This window comes from Muntiacus reevesi, chromosome 9, assembly GCF_963930625.1.
Source record: "Muntiacus reevesi chromosome 9, mMunRee1.1, whole genome shotgun sequence".
NCBI classification, from domain to species: domain Eukaryota; kingdom Metazoa; phylum Chordata; class Mammalia; order Artiodactyla; family Cervidae; genus Muntiacus; species Muntiacus reevesi.
This window is the reverse complement of record NC_089257.1, coordinates 69,066,363-69,084,514: the sequence shown is the minus strand read 5'-3', so window position 1 is coordinate 69,084,514 and position 18,152 is coordinate 69,066,363. Positions and strand designations below refer to the sequence as shown.

General features: G+C 38.0%; 1 protein-coding gene across 1 annotated transcript in view; it reads left to right on the top strand.

Moving 5' to 3' along the window:
- Nucleotides 1-18,152, top strand: part of BCO2 (beta-carotene oxygenase 2) — a 71,244-nt gene continuing 53,092 nt past the window's right edge. The window contains exons 1-2 of the mRNA XM_065945148.1: nucleotides 1-133; nucleotides 9,511-9,715. Coding sequence (XP_065801220.1) covers nucleotides 46-133; nucleotides 9,511-9,715 — 293 coding nt within the window. The 5' untranslated portion in view covers nucleotides 1-45. The remainder of the gene's footprint in view (nucleotides 134-9,510; nucleotides 9,716-18,152) is intronic.

The window sequence follows — 18,152 nt, the reverse complement described above, 5'->3', positions numbered from 1 at the left end:
GATTTGGGAAACACAGGATCTGCTGCTGCAGAACTCAGCACAAAAATGTTTTCTCAAATCTTTCTACGTTCTGTCAGCAGCTTTTCTACCATTGCACTTGATTTCCTTTCTAGGATAGTACGCCGGATCCCAGGTAGGGGATTTGCCCCTTCCTTCTCCTCTCTCTGCTTTTCCTGATCTTAGGACTCTTTCTTGAAGAATACCAGGGGCTTCTGAAGTTTCTCAGTCTGTGTGGAACAGATTCAGGCAGTAACACTGCAGAGGTGGGAGTTAAAGGAGATTGAGCCAAGATTTGTCTACTTGTTGTCAGGCAAACAGCCTTTCTGATTGTAGATTTTATGCAACATACAGGGGCGGGATTCAGGGTTTAGAAATTCTCTTGGATCTGCAATAGGAAGAGTATTCACTATTTAGAACTTTCTCAACTAAAAATCACTGCTACACGTTCTAATGTAAATGTCTGGTTCTTCTATTTGCATTCTGGTAGGCGGCTGTAAAAATTCTATTTATTGTTTTGTAGCTTTCTACTGAAGCCAAAACCTGTTACCTGATTTTATTTCTTGAAAATGGCTGATACAGAGCTATTAGAAATCATACTGATATGCACTAAAAACTTGAAAGTTGTTTAATTCAATAATGTAGTGCTTGCTCTATGCAGGGCAGTGTATTAGGTACTGGATTGGGAACAAAAACAACACTGTGTACTCAGAGAGTACAGGGTGTAGAAGTTATAAGGTATATTCATCTTTATCACATTAGATAGAATAAGGTAAATGTCACACGGGAGCTAAAACAGATGCTGTGTGGTTTCAGACTAAGGAAAATCAGTACTTACTATAAAATGGGAATATTGTGTTTATGAAGCAGGTGATATGGGCATTACATATTGAAGGATGAGTAGGCACTCCAACTTGAAGGATGCATCACCTCAAGGAAATGAGAAATATTCTAGGTGAGGAAGAGTGTACAATTATAATAAGAAGAACTGAAGAGCGGACCAGTTTGGCTGGAGGGGAAGGTGTTAGTGAGAGGCAGATCTGGACAGGTGGGTTGCTGTGAGACTGTGCATTGCATCAATGCCTGGCCAAGTAGTTTAGACCCTATTTGGTAGACAGTGAGGAATCATTAATAAAGGTTTTATGGAGGAATTTATGATATAATCAGATCTGTGCTTAGAGGATTAGTAGCAGTGCTTCCTGTTTTCACATTATAGCACACATAGAAAATGATATTTTTACCTCACAGGAGTAAACTGGATGGGATCTGGAGCACCATGAGCTGCTGACAGCTGAAGGTGATTGACATGGGGCCTCTAGCCATATTAAGGGTTAAGCAGGGCACGAGAGCCCCATAAGCTCTGGCATAGATGATACAATGTCCCATTGTTCAGGCCCAATTTGTGTATGGAGGACAATTGCAGGAGGAGGGGGAGGGAGAGGAGGTGCCATTCCAGGGCAAGTCAGCCAAGAAGTCCTTTGTCATGGTAATGTTCCAACACAGTGTTAGTAACCTTTTACATAATGTTTTTTGTTCTTTCCCTAACTCTTTCCCTGAAGTTTCAGTAGTAAACATGGTTCACAGACAGAAAGGGCAGCAAGATCCGAAAGTCTTCTTTTGTAGGCAGGACGAAAGCCCAAGTTTGTTGGCTGATGTTTATGCATAATTCTGCTGGGCTCATACACAAAGGAAGGACTTCATAACCTAAAGAAATGTTAATTAGTTTTTCTTTCTCCCAAGGGTGTGAGGGTTCCAGGGAGGGGGCATATGGGTGGAGTCATTGATTGATATCATCGGTCTTTTCTCTATTTTATGACCTGCCAAAAAAGGGGGGTTGGGTAAGTAAGCCCAGTTGAGTCTGATTAATTAGAGCTCGAATGGGGGGAGGCATAGGCTAGCAAGCTGAGAATTGCCAGGAAAATGTATTCAGGACTCTGAGGCATTCCCTGTTGAGAGATCAAATCTTCAGCTTTATTAGTAAGGGTTTTTATTTATCCCCAACTGGGGAGATCATAGGGTTGATGCATAGGTTGATGCATAGGGTTGATGTGCTTTCTGGAGATCTTTAGAGCCGCCATGGCCCGTATTGGAATTTCTTCCTCCTGGGGTTCTTGTTGTTTCGTCTCCATTTTGAATGCTGGGGGCCCCCTTGGGTCGAATTTTCCGAGGAAAAATTTTGTTGGATCCATCTGGGGAAATACAAGCATATCCCTTTCCCCATAAGATTAATTCCCCAGATTTCTATTGTTTATTGAACCCATCTTGGTACCAGATGGGCAGAGGAAAAGAAGTGTCCTTCAATTCCTTGAAATGTCTTTCTGCTCTTGTAAACAAATAAAGCTGTATTAACAATAGTTATAGGTTTAGAAAATATCTTATGTTGGAATCTAATTAAGTCTGCTTTAGATAAGGAAGACAGTAGTGTTCCTGTGTATTCCCCCTTCTTTAATTTTTTTTTATTTGTAACTTTAGTGTGTGATGTGTTCCTTTGACTATGTCTTGTGTCTGTGGGTTATAAGGAATACCTGTAATATGTTTAATAGAAAAAGATTGTAAAAATTGTTTAAAGTGTCTAGAAATATAGGCAGGGCCATTGTCTGTTTTAATAGAACTAGGAGTTTATGGTGGAGGTTTTTATATTTTTTTAAGACAACAACTGAATGTATAGAGTCAGAGACTATATTAATGGGGTAAGGATGTAGGCAAATAACTTGAATAAGAGCATATAATTTATTTTGTTGAGCAGAATGAAATTTAGTATAAAAGACTTTATATTTTTTGAGAGACCAGAATGAAGCTTTGGTGTTTTTAGTCCCATCTATATAAAAGAAATGTGAGAATAAATTCAGTGTTTTTGAAGAAATTCCACAGCTTACCAGAAGGATAATGAAATGAAATTTCTCCAAAATATTTTAGAAAAGCTAATTGGAAATTGGTAGAAGTCTGTAATGTGTTCTCAAATTGAGATTTATTTGTAATAAAGTTTTATTAAAGTATAAAGGAGATAGAGAAAGCTTCTGACATAGGCATCAGAAGGGGGCAGAAAGAGTGCCTCCCTGCTAGTCTTTAGCCAGGTGTCATATAACTACTAGCAGCCTGCTAATTAGAGAAAGGAAATGTCTCAAAACTGAAGAGAATAACACCAGGCCCCTCACCCACAACATGCATTTTGAGATAATCTTGGCACCAGGTGAGTAGTCCTGGACCACAAAATGATTGACATGAATCTTGAAGAAAGGCAGGTTTCCAAGCAAATACAGTTTCATCAACATTGCTTAAGAGAACATTTGCAAGAGTAAAACATACCAGTTTGTCAAATCGTTTCTGAGTCTTAGGCAGAACCGACTTAAAGAAAGAATCTAGGGTAAATACATAGTTCATTAATATAGCTTAAGACAAACATTTCCATAAGAAAAATGCATTGGTTAACTCAGGGTTTGAGAGTAGTTAACTTCAAGTGAAACCCGGTGTCATTATGGCAACACAATATTTTAAGAGAAACCTCCTTTTAAATGTGTATAGAGAAGAAAAAAAATCGCTAGTTTGTTTCCTCCTGCTGCTTGAGAGAGAGAAAAATGTCTGACACTTGCAGCCTATTTTCTCCGTTTGGAGACCCCTGGCCGTTAAATCAAACTAGATCAGCCAAGTAAAAGACCAAAGGTTTGTGGGGTCAGGGGCCCAAAAAGTCCGGTAGGTATTCTAGAGGGGACTGCTGAGGGTAAAGGAGAAAGTCATTTAGGGCTGGTGTATCGAAGGTAGCACTGTCGGATGTTGAGGGTTTGAGGGAAAAGATGGAATTTGCCCCTGGTTTTTGTTGAAGGGGACCTAGGGTGTCTCCTGCTTGGAGTTTCTCGGAATAGGTCTCCCTTCAATATCAAATTTAGATTTACACTCTTTGGCCCAATTCAGTTCTCTGTGGCAGTGAGGGCAGATTTTTGGAGGTTTTTTTTTTCTTTAGCTTTCTTAGGGCAGTTCATTTTAAAATGGTACTTATCTCCACTTGTAAAGCATCCTTTATTTTCCTTTTCTTAAGGCAGCAGCCATTGTTTCAGCTAACATTTGCATCTTTTGAGTTTCTGATCCTGTATTGTGACAAACCTTCAAATAATAGAAAATAGTCCCTGTCTCACGAATTGGGGCTATATAGCCCTTTGACATTCCTAATTTGCATTATCATAAGCAAGTAATTTCTCTAGTCGCCTTTTAGCTTCTTCTCCAATTACCGTAGGGAAATAGCAGTTTCTAATCTAGCTAAGAAATCAACATACGTTTCATTAGGTCGCTGCAATATTTTAATGTAGCTACCTGTAGGCTCCCCTTGAGGAGTAATTTGATCCCAAGCATCAAGGGCCACTGTTTTTAATTGATCATACAACAAAGGAGGGCATCATATTTGAGCTTCTATGGTATCAAATTGTCCAGTGCCAGTTAACATTTCAAAAGTAATTTGGTTTTGGGGAGCACCAGCTCGAGCATTTTTGTTAGCATAATCTCTGGCTATATCTTGAAACCACATTGTCCATTGAAGATACTCTCTTGGTTTAAGGAGAGCTTTTATTAAAATTCACCAATCATAGGGAATAAAGTTTCCAATAGAAGATGCCATAGCGTTTAGAATCTCTCTAGTAAAAGGTGAATGTGGGCCATACAAAGTTATGGCCTTTTTCACTTGTTGCATGTGAAAAAGGTTAACACCTTCATATTGAGGTGTTATTTGCCCTTGAGCATCAACATTTCTTAAAACTGGAAAGGCGGAGAAACCTTCAGCTTCAGAGACCTGTGATTGCAAAGCCAGCAACTCAGAGAGCCTCTGTTGCAAAGGGGGTAAATTATTTTTATTCAGAAAGGTGTTACCAGTTTTAATGTTAAAAGGTGTCTTAAGGGAGTCATTGTCAGAATCATTAGGTTCTATCGAGGGAGAGACTTTGGGATATGTGCCCTCCAGCAGGGAAGGAGCACTTGGAGCAACTGGGGCAGGGTTGGTAGGAGAATCCTGAAATATCTTATGTTGTTCTAACTGGGCCTTTCATGAGGTATCATTGTCTAATTCATATTCATGTAATGAGTGTTCTGCCTGTTGCCGAATGTCAGGAGGGCAGAATTCTGTAATGGCAGAATCCCAGCTTCAATGAGAGCCCACAGGGGCCAGAAATCTATCGGAATATTTTTTCCCTGTCTGACGGCTCATTCAACATTCTCTTTGACCTGATGCCAAACTTCTAAATCAAAACTACCTTCATCAGGGAACCAAGGGTTACATTCAACCGCTGTCTGAAGGCAAGCCTCTATTCGCTGGTGTGAAACCAAAAATCCCTGAACTTTAAATAAGTGATAAACTAAAGTAGAAAAGTGGTGGGGCTTTCCAGCTGTTTGACCCATGTCTTAATACTTACCAGCTTCAACAGGCCCTCTGGGGTCACTCCATCCGAATCTTGCCACGTGTACCAGAGTCCCTGTTTCTGGGAGCCACTTGTTGGTCCTTTAATGGACCGAAACCTGGTGGTCCGGAGTTGACGATAAGAAAGTAAGAGAGAGAAAGAGTCTGAAAGAGAGAGAGAAGGAAAGAGAGAAGGAAAGAAAGAAAGACACAGGGACCCAAGCTCTGATGGAGCAAAGGTGTTTTAATCAACATGGTGTGGGCATATACACTGTCTTACAAGGTAGTTATTCTTAGCAAAGATAAAGATTAAAATTCCAGACTTACAAAACATAAGGCGATCCCTATCAAAGACAGAGAGTTGTAAACAATCACTTTTTACCCTATGGTTCATAAAAAGGGAAGAGGGTACTTATCACTGTAATGAGAAATGCCTGGATTCCTCAGCCCCAGGAAAGGCGTGCCTTTTCTCTTAATTCCTGAATATTCAGGAATTAATAAGGACCCTCAGAGGATTCCTGACAGATCCAAAACAGCACACAGGAAGCCTCCTGTTAAATGCTTCCTGACATATGGGATCGCAAAGAGTTAGACATGACTGAGTGCATATACATGCACACAGACAAGATTACCAAAGGAGAGTGTTGAGATGAAAGGAGTCAATAAAGGGATTTATTCTGAAATTATCTACTATTACTATATTTAATTATGATAATAGACATGAGCAGGAAGGAACATGAACATGGGAAGTTTTACCCACCTTTTATACTCATTATCCCCATTTTATCATTGAAAAATCTGAGGCACAGAGCGATTAGTAGCTTGGCCATGGTTTTCAGCTAATAAGTAGGAAGTTGGTATAAAGCAAACAAAGAAGGAGCAGAAAAGTTAGAAAAGTGCAATGTCTCAGAAGCTAAGACAGAAAGAACATTAAAAAATGTTGATTACAACATCAAACACTAAGGGAAATATAAAGAGTGTATAAGAAACTGCCACCTGCATGCTGTGGAGTATGGAACATATAAACATATAAACATGTAACTACTTTCTAAAGCATTTTAAGTTGATGAATCTCTATTCAGACAAATGCCTGATCAAGGTATTCATTTTACTTAAGTAAGAGGAGTAAAATACCCAGCATCAGGGAATTTATTGTAACCTAAGAAGGAGAATAAGGTAAATATGAATGTAATAATAAAAGTAGTAAGATAAATACCAGAGGGCTTCCTTTTCTAAGTTTCAAAGCATCCTCTTTATACCTCTAATCTTGTGGCTCTCAAATTTTAGTATACCTAAGATTACCTGCTTTTCCTTCCCCAGAGATTCAGGGTCTTTGCCAATGAGTCAGCTCTTTGCATCAGGTGGCCAAAGTACTGAAGTTTCAACTTCAACATCAGTCCTTCTAATGAACACCCAGGACTGATCTCCTTTAGGATGGCCTGGTTGGATCTCCTTGCAGTCCAAGGGACTCTCAAGTCTTCTCCAACACCACAGTTCAAAAGCATCAATTCTTCTGTGTTCAGCTTTCTTTACAGTCCAACTCTCACATCTGTACATGACTACTGGAAAAACCATAGCCTTGACTAGATGGACCTTTGTTGGCAAAGTAATGTCTCTGCTTTTTAATATGCTGTCTAGGTTGGTCATAACTTTCCTTCCAAGGAGTTTAATTTCACGACTGCAGTCACCATCTGCAGTGATTTTGGAGCCACCCAAAATAAAGTCAGCCACTGTTTCCCCATCTATTTGCCATGAAGTGATGGGACCAGATGCCATGATCTTAGTTTTCTGAATGTTGAGCTTTCAGCGAACTTTTTCATTCTCCTCTTTCACTGTCATCAAGAGGCTCTTTAGTTCTTTTTCACGTTCTGCCATAAGAATGGTGTTATCTGCATATCTGAGGTTATTGATATTTCTCCTGGCAGTCTTGATTCCAGCTTGTGCTTCCTCCAGCCCAGCGTTTCTCATGACATACTCTGCCTATAAGTTAAACAAGCAGGGTGACAATATACAGCCTTGACGTACTCCTTTTCCTATTTGGAACCAGTCTGTTGTTCCATGTCCAGTTCTAACTGTTGCTTCCTGACCTGCATACAGGTTTCTCAAGAGACAGGTCAGGTGGTCTGGTATTCCCATCTCTTTCAGAATTTCCCACAGTTTATTGTGATCCACACAGTCAAGCTTTGGCACAGTCAATAAAGCAGAAATAGATGTTTTTCTGGAACTCTCTTGCTTTGTTGATGATCCAGTGGATGTTGGCAATTTGATCTCTGGTTCCTCTGCCTTTTCTAAAACCAGCTTGAACATCTGGAAGTTCATGGTTCATATATTGCTGAAGCCTGGCTTGGAGAATTTTAAGCATTACTTTACTAGCATGTGAGATGAGTGCAATTGTGTGGTAGTTTGAGCATTCTTTGGGATTGCCTTTCTTTGGGAATGAAAACTGACATTTTCCAGTCCTGTGGCTGAGTTTTCCAAATTTGCTGGCAAATTGAGTGCAGCCCTGTGTTCTAAAAGACTTATATAACCCAACTCGTTTATAATTTTTAGCCTTGGGAGCAATAAGGCTTATTATTATCCATCTTAGAAAGAGGAAGCAGCCCAGAGAGATGGTCTTCTTCAAGGTTAGTTATTTGGAAAATGACAGACCAAGATTTGAACCCAAGGATTCTCAAGCCAGTGAGAGTCTAAGTTCACACTTCTAAGTATTATACCATGCTGCCTCTTAAAGGGAGTAGCATTTAGATAGACTTTGAACAACAGATAAAACTTCTTTAGGAAAAAAAAAAAGCTTCTTTAAGGATAGACTAGTGGGAAGGACATTTAGAGTTAAAGTGAATTTTCTTTGGGAAATAAGGAAATAGTTGGATTTGACAGAATTGGTTACTTACGGTGCTTCCCAGATGGCGCTAATGACAAAGAACCCGCCTGCCAATGCAGAAGACATAAGAGGCGTGGGGTTCTACCCCTGGGTTGGGAGGGTCCCCTGGAGAAGGAAATGGCAACCCACTCCAGTGTTCTTGCCTGGAGAATCCCGTGGACAAAGGAGCCTGGCAGGCTACAGTCCATAGGGTTGGACAAAACTTAGTACGCATGTGCTTTGAACCTACATCTCTGAGAAGGTCTCAAGTGCTCTAAACTGAATTTTTGAAAGATTTTAAAGAAGTGGGATAATAGATACAATATTGTAAAATATTTTGCTAAGAGACTGGTATTCCTATGTTTTAGTTTGGTTTTCTAGTTTAGACTTCTATATCACTGTTAGTTTTATGATTTAAAATGAAAGATTATCTTACAGTATCCAATTAGTTATGTACTTGACCACCCCTCTGTGTTAAGCAATATTGCCTGTGAACACTGAATACATATGAAATAATAGGGACAATTTTCAGCTCTCTATTTAAAAAAATTTTTTTGGTGGCTTTTGAATTTGAGTTAATTTCAGAACAGGTATCAGTGCATTATTTTATTTATAACTCCTCTTTCCTGGGACATGCCATGTACGTTCGTGTGTATACCATTAAAATAGAAGAAATTAAATTGCAGATCCTATTAAATTCACATAAATCCTGTGAAACCTTTAGAATCACATTCTAGTGTGTCTAAAGTACTGAGATTAATGTAATTGTGATAATATCAGATGGTGGTTATTTATATTTCTTTAATTTTTTAAGCTGTGTGGTGTGTGGGGATCTTAGTTCCCCCCCAGGGATCAAACCCATGCCCTTGCAGAGAAAGCTCAAAGTCTTCATTAACCACTGGACTTCCAGGGAAGTCCTGGGCATTTTTAATTAAACACTGAGGTGTAGCTATTAGCACATCTGTGGTTAACATGTAGATGCAGTCTTGTGAAAAGGCCAGCATTACTCAACCATGAGAGATGGTAGCAATGGTAATTAAAGTCCTGAGTTAATTAAGCAGATTTGTACTGCAGAAACATAAAAAGGATTATTGTGGTTCAAAAATGGAGAACTGAAGAGTTGATGGTCTGAGGATAAGGAAGGAGATGAATTTGGAGACTCTATTTGGTGTTAGGTATACATTTCTCATACCAGTAGATGAGACTGTCTATGGAGAAACAGGCATGTTTATGGAAGACTGGTAAAATTTTTGTGCTTTTGATTTCCTCTTCACAGTTTTGAAGAAGTACATGGAAAATACTCATCAGAAAACAGTGATCTTTGCTCAGGGGAAGACTCTTCCATGCATTGCACCGCTTCTAACCACAGTGGAAGAAACTCCGCAAGTCATCTCAGCTCAAGTCCAGGGACATCTTCCTGAGTGGCTCAATGGCTATCTACTTCGTACTGGACCTGGGAAATTCGAGTTTGGGAAGGATAAGTAAGCCTTGATTTTGGAGAACAATTTAGTTTTCTTAGCATGGGCTCTTTCTATGTAATGTGCATAATATCTGCTTCCTCTCAGAGGCTAACATTGCTACACAATCCCTTTGATCACAGCTAAGGAAACTATAGCCTACAGGAAAAAAAAATGGATATTTTAATTCTTTTTCAAAAGTCCTGACTTCTGCTTTGCAGACTATTATAAATTTTAAGTCATCTGAAAGTTTATGCTAAAAGAGAAGTGTCAGAAACTATGACTGCTGAGCTCTGTTTCATCACAAGTTCCTGGAGGAAGGGACAATGTCTTCACTTCATACCACTCTCTTACCCAGTACTCCCCAAACACAGTGGCTCTTTCAGTTCCTCAAACCCGGAATGTTTATTTTTGCTCAGGGCCTTGACGTTGGCTGGTTCATCTCTCTTCCCAAGTCTGATTCTTGTCATTCAGATATCAGCTCAAATTTCACATCCTTTGAGCTTTCCCTGATCTCCCAGTCTAAAGGTGCTGTTTTTTATATTATTTATTTTAATTCTCTGCATTATCAATAGCTAGTATATTTTTGCTTGTTTACTTATTTATTAACTGTTTTTCTCATTAGATGGCAGTTTCATAATGGCAGGGACCTTTTCTTGATCAAACCGTATCCCCAGTATCTAGGGGTGCTCTGTAGTTAAATAGCACCCAATGCTTATATGTAAGTAAATGAGAAGCCCAGCAACTCATTGGTGTATCATTTCTCTGTGTGACTACTAGGGACATGAAGTGATGTGCAGAAACCATTGTGGTCAGAAAGAAATCTACTTTGCTTTAAACATTTAAAAATTTTAGAAACTTTTTTTTTTTTTTATTATGAAAGTTTTTGCCTGTATTAAACTTTTTGAAATATAGAACCAAGTGAGGGAAAAGTATGTACCACATCCTCTGTTAGCACTTTGACATATTTCCTGCTGATCTTTCCCCCATCTCTATAGATTTGTTTTAAATAATTACAATCATATGAAAAAATTTTTTACTGAGGTATAATTGACATATTAGTTTCAGGTGTACAGCATAATGATTCAATATTTGTATATATTGTGAAATTATCATCACAGGTCTAGTTAACATTCATAACCATACATGTCAACAAAAATTTGTTTTTCTTATGATGAGAAGTTTTAAGATTTACTGTTGTACATGCTGCGTGTTAAGTTGTTTCAGTTGTGTCTGACTTTTTGTGACCCTATGGACTGCAGCCTACAAGGCTCCTCTGTCCATGGGATTCTCCAGGCAAGAATACTGGAGTGGGTTGCCATGCCCTCCTCCAGGGGATCTTCCTGACTCAGGGATCGAACCTGCTTCTCTTGTTTCTCCTCTATTGGCAGGCATGTTCTTTACCACTAGAGCCACCTGGGAAACCAAAGTTTTACTGTTAGCAACTTTCAAATATTCAATACAGTTTTATTAACTATAATCTGACTCTGTACTTTACATCCCTTATTTATTTCATAACTGGAAATTAATTTTCATCCCATTTACCTCTTGCAATAACCACTCTCTTGCAACCACCAACTTATTCTCTGTGTCTGTGAGCTTGTTTTTCTTTCTTTCTTTTTAATCTTTATGTTTTAATCTTTAAGATTCTGAAAGGTTGTTGTTGACCCTTGAAAAGACGCCGGGATTCTTGGTCTCCAGGGAAGAAGAATTCAATCTGGGGCCAGAGACAAGGCTTGATCGCTCAGAGCTTTTGTGTAATAAAGTTCTATTAAAGTATAAAGAAGATAGAGAAAGCTTCTGACATAGGCATCAGAAGGGGGCAGAAAGAGTACCCCCCTGCTAGTCTTCAGCTGGATGTTATATAGTCACTGGCAGTCTGTTAATGAAAGAAAGGAATGTCTTAAAACTCAGAATGGCACCAGGCCCCTCATCCATAAGATGTGTTTTGGGATAATCTTGGCACCAGATGATTCATCCTGGGCCATAAAGCAATTGACTTGAATCTTGTAGAAGGGCAGAATGCCATACAAATAGTTTCGTTTACATAGATTAGGGGAACAATATCTGAGTATAACATACTGGTTTGTCAAGTAGGTTCTGAGCCATTAGGCAAACCGACTTGAAGACAGAGTCTGGGGTAAATGCATAGTACATTAACATAACTTAAGACAAACATTTCCATAAGAAAATGCATTGATTAACTCAAGGTTTGAGAATAGTTAACTTCAGGTGAAACCAGGTGTCATTATGGCAACACAGTATTTTAAGAGAGACCTCCTTTAAATTTGTATAGAGAACGAAAAGAATATCAATAGTTTTTTTCCTCCTGCCGCTTAAGAGATAAAAATGTCTGACACTTGCAGCCTATTTCCTCCATTTGGAGACCCCTGGCCTTCCTGCCTGTTACCCTCTCAATTCTACATGTGAGTGAAATCATACGGTATTTGTCTTTCTCTGTCTGACTTATTTCACTTAGAATAATGCCCTCAAACTCTACTCATGTTGCAGATGGCAACATTTCCTTCTTTTTTATGGTTGAGTAGTATTCCACTGTGTGTGTGTGTGTGTATATATATATATATATATATATATAAAACGTCTTCTTTATCCATTCATCCATCTGTGGGCACTTAGGCTGTTTCCATATCTCAGCTATTATAAATAATGCTGCAGTAAACATGAGGGTGCATGCATCTTTTATGAGCTAGTGTTTTTTAATTCTTTGGACTAATATACAGTGGATCATATGGTAGTTCTGTTTTTAATTTTATGAGGATCCTCTATTTTTTGTGGTTTTGGTAGTGGCTATACTAATTTATGTTTTCACCAACAATACGTAAGTGTTCTCTTTCCTCCACATCCTCCCCAACACTTGTTATTTCTTGTCTTTTTGATAATGACCATTTTAACAGGTGTGATGTGGTATGTCACTGTAGTTTTGATTTTCATTTCCCTGATGATTAGTGATGTTGAGCATCTCTTCTTATACCTGTTGACCATCTGTATGTCTTTTTTGTAAAATGTCCATTTAGATCTTTGGCCCATTTTAAAAACAGGTTTATGTGTTTTTTTGCCATTGAGTTGTATGAGTTTTTAAAAAAATATATTTTAGATATTAACTGAATTTTTTGTCTTTATTTTAAAAATTTCATACTGTCTTAAGGCTTTTTATCTGTGTTGCTACAAAATCTGAATGATTTACTTTTTTGGTGACTATCTAAATTTAACCTTTATTTTAAAACTTTCTTGTATTTAATTTATTTATGTTTAATTTTTTATTTTTAAAATTATTAACATATTATAACACATTTATAAGAGACTTGGAAAATACAGAGCAAAGTTACATATAGTTCCACTATATATTACAATTGTTTTTTTAAATAGATAAATTAAGATTTTTAGTTGGAGTTTCATATCAAGCTCTCAAAAAATTAATAGAATGAATAGACAGAAAAGTGGAACATATAGTAGACCTGAAAAGCATTATGAATAAGTTCAGCATAATTAAGATTTATACAATTTTCACACAGTAGCAGGATACAAATTCTATTCAAGTTTCCATGGACTCTGAACCAGGAGACACTGGAACATATCCAGGGACATAAAACAAGCCACAAAAGTTTCATGGTCTAAAGGGACTGAAATCATATAGAGTCTGTGCTCTTATCACTGTGGAATTATGTTGGAAATCAATATCAAAAGATATTTGAAAATAACCCACATATTTTCAAGTGCAATGTGACATTTCATGAATCTTTAACTTAGTCACTGAAAGTCTTAATAAAGCTAAAAGACTGAATAAACACAGAGGGTGACTGAAGCAAAGAAAGCATTTAAATGAGAAATTGATATAAAAATGAGAAATTGAAATCAAAGGCCCTCTAAAAATGCCATGTATTTGGAAATTATATGTCCACTTTTAAATGATGGATGTGAATGACTTAACTTAATGGCTGGATGATATTCCAGGTAACTTTTAAAAAAATGTGGCAAAATATACATAACATTTACCATCTAAAATTTGCCAACTATTTTTTGATTGTACAGTTCAGTAGCATTAAGGATATCCACACTGATGTGCCACCATCCATCTACTGTTCATCTTGCAAAACTGAAACCCTGTATCCATTAAACAGTAACTCCTCATTCTCCCTTTCCCCAAGCTTGGCAGCCACCTGTTCTACCTTTTATTAGTTTATTCCTATGGGCCTGGTGGGAATCTAGTCATGGCCATACTGTGCTTTTCCACCTGTTGTTAGAAACAAATCAAGAATTAGGGCATGTTTAAGATATATTTCTTAATAACTCAGATACTTTAATTTTCTGAATCTGTTGCATCTTGTCTTCACTGAGTATTAGACTTGTAAAATGACAGTGCTAGAAGGAAACAAAATGCAATGTTCTTCTACCACCCTATCCCTCCCCAATCAGCTGCTGCAAGAAGCCCCTGAGAAATTATTTTAAATACTTAGGGCAATGGTTCGGGGACTGGGAGGGTAGAGAGCTGATTTGGAGGTAGAGAGAAAGAAAATTACTGGTCTATGGATTGTCCCGCCCCCTTTAGCCCTAACAGAGAAGTTCTTCTTTTCCCTATTTTATCTGGATTTCATGAAATTTATAATTTGAAAAAAAGATCACGAAGCATAGAGGAGGAAGAAGAGAAAGAAAAATAAAAGTACTAGTCCACCTCCCAGAGGGTCACAGCCTCTTACAAAAAGCACATGGCATTTCATTTGCTGCAGAAGTGACTCTAGTCAGTTGTAAACCAAACAGCAGAAAGATCTTTGTAGGGGAAGGAAAGTGGGTGGTGTGGTTGGCTGGTCCTTGTAAGTGTCTACTTTGCCTTCAAATCAATATTTTTCAGAGCCAGCATTAGGCATGTATAGCAAGAACAAGATCTTGCCTGACCCCTGGGTGAGAAGTACAGATATCTTCAAATTAAAGAGGCGGAAAACTGAGGGTTAGTTTAGTGCCTGACTCTCAACTTTGTTTGACTGATTGATTTTCATAGGAGAATGTTTCCTGTTTTTATTTATAAAAGGCATCATCAGTTATCATAATACACAGCTTTCTCTTTTGTGGATCCCCAAGTCTCTTTCATATATTTCTTTTTAATAGAATTTACTTGCAAATATTTGGGGGGCATTTCTTTGTTTTTAGACTTTTTGTTTTATATTGGAGTGCAGTTGATTGACAATATTGTGATAGTTTCAGATGTACAGCAAAGTGATTCAATTATATATATACATGGTATATAGTCACTAAGTGGTTGTGTTTACTCACTAAGTCATGTCCAGTTCTTTGCAACCTCATGGACTATAACCCACCAGGCTCCTCTGTCCATGGGATTTCCCAGGCAGGAATAATGGAGTGGGTGGCCATTTCCTACTCCAGGGGATCTTCCTGACCCAGGGACTGAACCCAGGTCTCCTGCATCTCCTGCATTGAAGGCGTATTCTTTACCACTGAGCCACCAGGGAAGTCTCCATGCATGTGTATGTTCTTTCCAAATTCTTTTTCCATTTAGTTTGTTACATAATACTGAGCAGAGTTCCCTGTGCTGTACAGTAGGTCCTTGTTGGTTATCCATTTTAAACATAGCAGTTTGTACTTGTCAACCTCAAACTCCCTAACTATCCTTCCCACCCACACTTTCCCTGGGTAACCATGAGTTCCTTCTTTAAATCTGTGAATCCGTTTCTGCCTTGAAATAAGTTGATTTGTACAATTTCTTTTTAGATTCCATATATAAATGATACATAGATATTTCTGAGTTAATTCATTCAGTATGACAATCTCTGTGTCATCCATATTGCTACAGATGGCATTATTTCATTCTTTTTAATGGCTGAGTAATATTTCACTGTATATATGTGCCACATCTTCTTAATCCATTCACTTATTGATGGACATTTAGGCTACTTCCTAATATCTTGGTTGTTGTAAACAGTGCTACAATGAACATTGGGGTGCAAGTATCTTTTTGGATCATGTTTTTCTCTGGACATATGCCCAGAAAGGATTGCTGGGTCATATGGTAGCTGTATTTTTAGCTTTTTAGGGAACCTCCATACTGTTTTCCATAGTGGCTGTATCAATTTATATTTCCACCAACAGTATACGAGGGCTCCCTTTCCTCCACACTCTGTCTAGAATTTCTTGTTTGTAGTCTTTTTGATGGTGTCCATTCTGACTGGTGTGAGAGGGTATCTCATTATAGTTTTGATTTGTATTTCTCTAACAGTTAGTGATGTTGAATATCTTCTCATGTGCTTCTTGGTCCTCTGTTTGTCTCTTTTGGAGAAATGTCTATTTATGTATTCTGCTCAATTTTTGATCGGGTTGTTTGTTTTGATGATATTAAGCTACATGAGTTGTTTGTAAATTTTGGAGACTAATCCCATGCTGGTCACATAATTTACAAATATTTTCTCTGAATCTGTGGGTTGTCTTCTCATGTTATTTATGGTTTCATTTGCTGTGCAAAAACATTTAATTTGGTCTCATTTGTTTATTTTTGTTTTTATTTCCATGACTCTGGAGATGGATTGAAAAAAATATTGATATAATTTATGTCAGAGGGTCTTTGCCTATATTTTCTTCTAAGAGTTTTATAGGCTCTGGTCTCACATTTAGATCTTTAACCCATTTTGAGCTTATTTTTGTGTATGGTGTTAAAGAATGTTCTAATTTCACTTTTTTACATGTAGCTGTCCAGTTTTCCCAGCACCATTTATTGAAGAGACTATCCTTCCACCATTGTATAGTCTTGCCTCCTTTGCTGTAGATTAACTGACCAGAGGTGAGTGGATCTATTTCTGGGCTTTCTGTTCTGTTCCATTGATCATATTTCTGTTTTTGTGCCAGTACTATACAGTTTTGATGACTATAGCTTTGAAGTATAATCTGAAACCAGGGACCCTGACTCCTCCAGCTTTATTTTTCTTTCCCAAGGTTGCTTTGGTGGCTGCTGCTGATAAGTCACTTCAGTCGTGTTCAACTCTGTGCGACCCCATAGATGGCAGCCCACCAGGCTCCCCCGTCCCTGGGATTCTCCAGGCAAGAACACTGGAGTGGGCTGCCATTTCCTTCTCCAATGCATGAAAGTGAAAAGTGGAAGTGAAGTCGCTCAGTAGTGTCTGACTCTTTACGACCCCATGGACTGCAGCCTACCAGGCTCCTCTGTCCATGGGATTTTCCAGGCGAGAGTACTGGAGTGGGGTGCCATTGCCTTCTCCATTGCTTTGGCTATTTGAAGTCTTTTGTGTCTCCAAACTAATTTTAATATTTTTTATACTAGTTCTATAAAAATGTCATTGATAATTTGATAAGGATTGCATTGAATCTGTAGGTTGTCTTAAGTAGTATAGTCATTTTGGTAATACTAATTCTTCTGATTCAAGGTCATGACATATCTCCATCTCTTTGTGTCATTTTCAATTTCTTTCATCAGTGTCTTATAGTTTCAGATGACAGGTCTTTTGTCTCCTTAAGTAAGTTTATTCCTAGACACTTTATTCTTTTTTGTTTCTTTTTACTTTACAATATTGTATTGGTTTTGCCATACATTGAGTTGAATCCACCATGGATGTACATGTGTTCCCCATCCTGAACCCCCTCCCACATCCCTCCCATCCCATCCCTCTGGGTCATCCCAGTGCACCAGCCCAGAGCACCCTGTATCATTTATTGAACCTGGACTGGCAATTCGTTTCACATATGATAATTTACATGTTTCAATGCCATTCTCCCAAATCATCCTGCCCTCGCCCTCTCCCACAAGAGTCCAAAAGACTGTTCAATACATCTGTGTCTCTTTTGCTGTTTCGCCTACAGGGTTATTGTTACCATATTCTTTTTAATGCATTAGTAAGTGGGGTTGTTTCCTTAATTTCTCTTTCTGGTCTTTTGTTTTTAGTGTATAGAAATGCAACAGATTTCTGTGTGCTAATTTTGTAACCTGCAACTTTACGAAATTGACTGATGAGCTCTAGTCATTTTCTGGTAGCATCTTTAGGGCCTTCTATGTATGGTATCATGTCATCTGCAAACAGTGACAGTTTAACCTCTTCTTCTGCAATTTGGATTTCTTTTATTTCTTTTTCTTCTCTGATTGCCATAGCTAGGACTTCCAAAATTATGTTCAATGAGAGTGGTAAGCATGGACATCCTTGTCTTGTTCCTGATCTTAGAGGAAATGCCTTCTGCTGTTCACTGTGGATTATGATGTTAGCTGTAGGTTTGTCATATATGGCTTTTATTATGCTGAGGTAGGTTCCTTGTATGCCCACTTTCTGGAGAATTTTTACCATATATCAGTGCTGAATTTTGTCAAAAACTTTTCTGCATCTATTGAGATGACCATATATATATTTTTTAAATTTTTGTATTTTTTATTGATGTATAGTTGATTTACAAAATTTTATTACTTTTAGGTATACAACATAGTGATTCAATA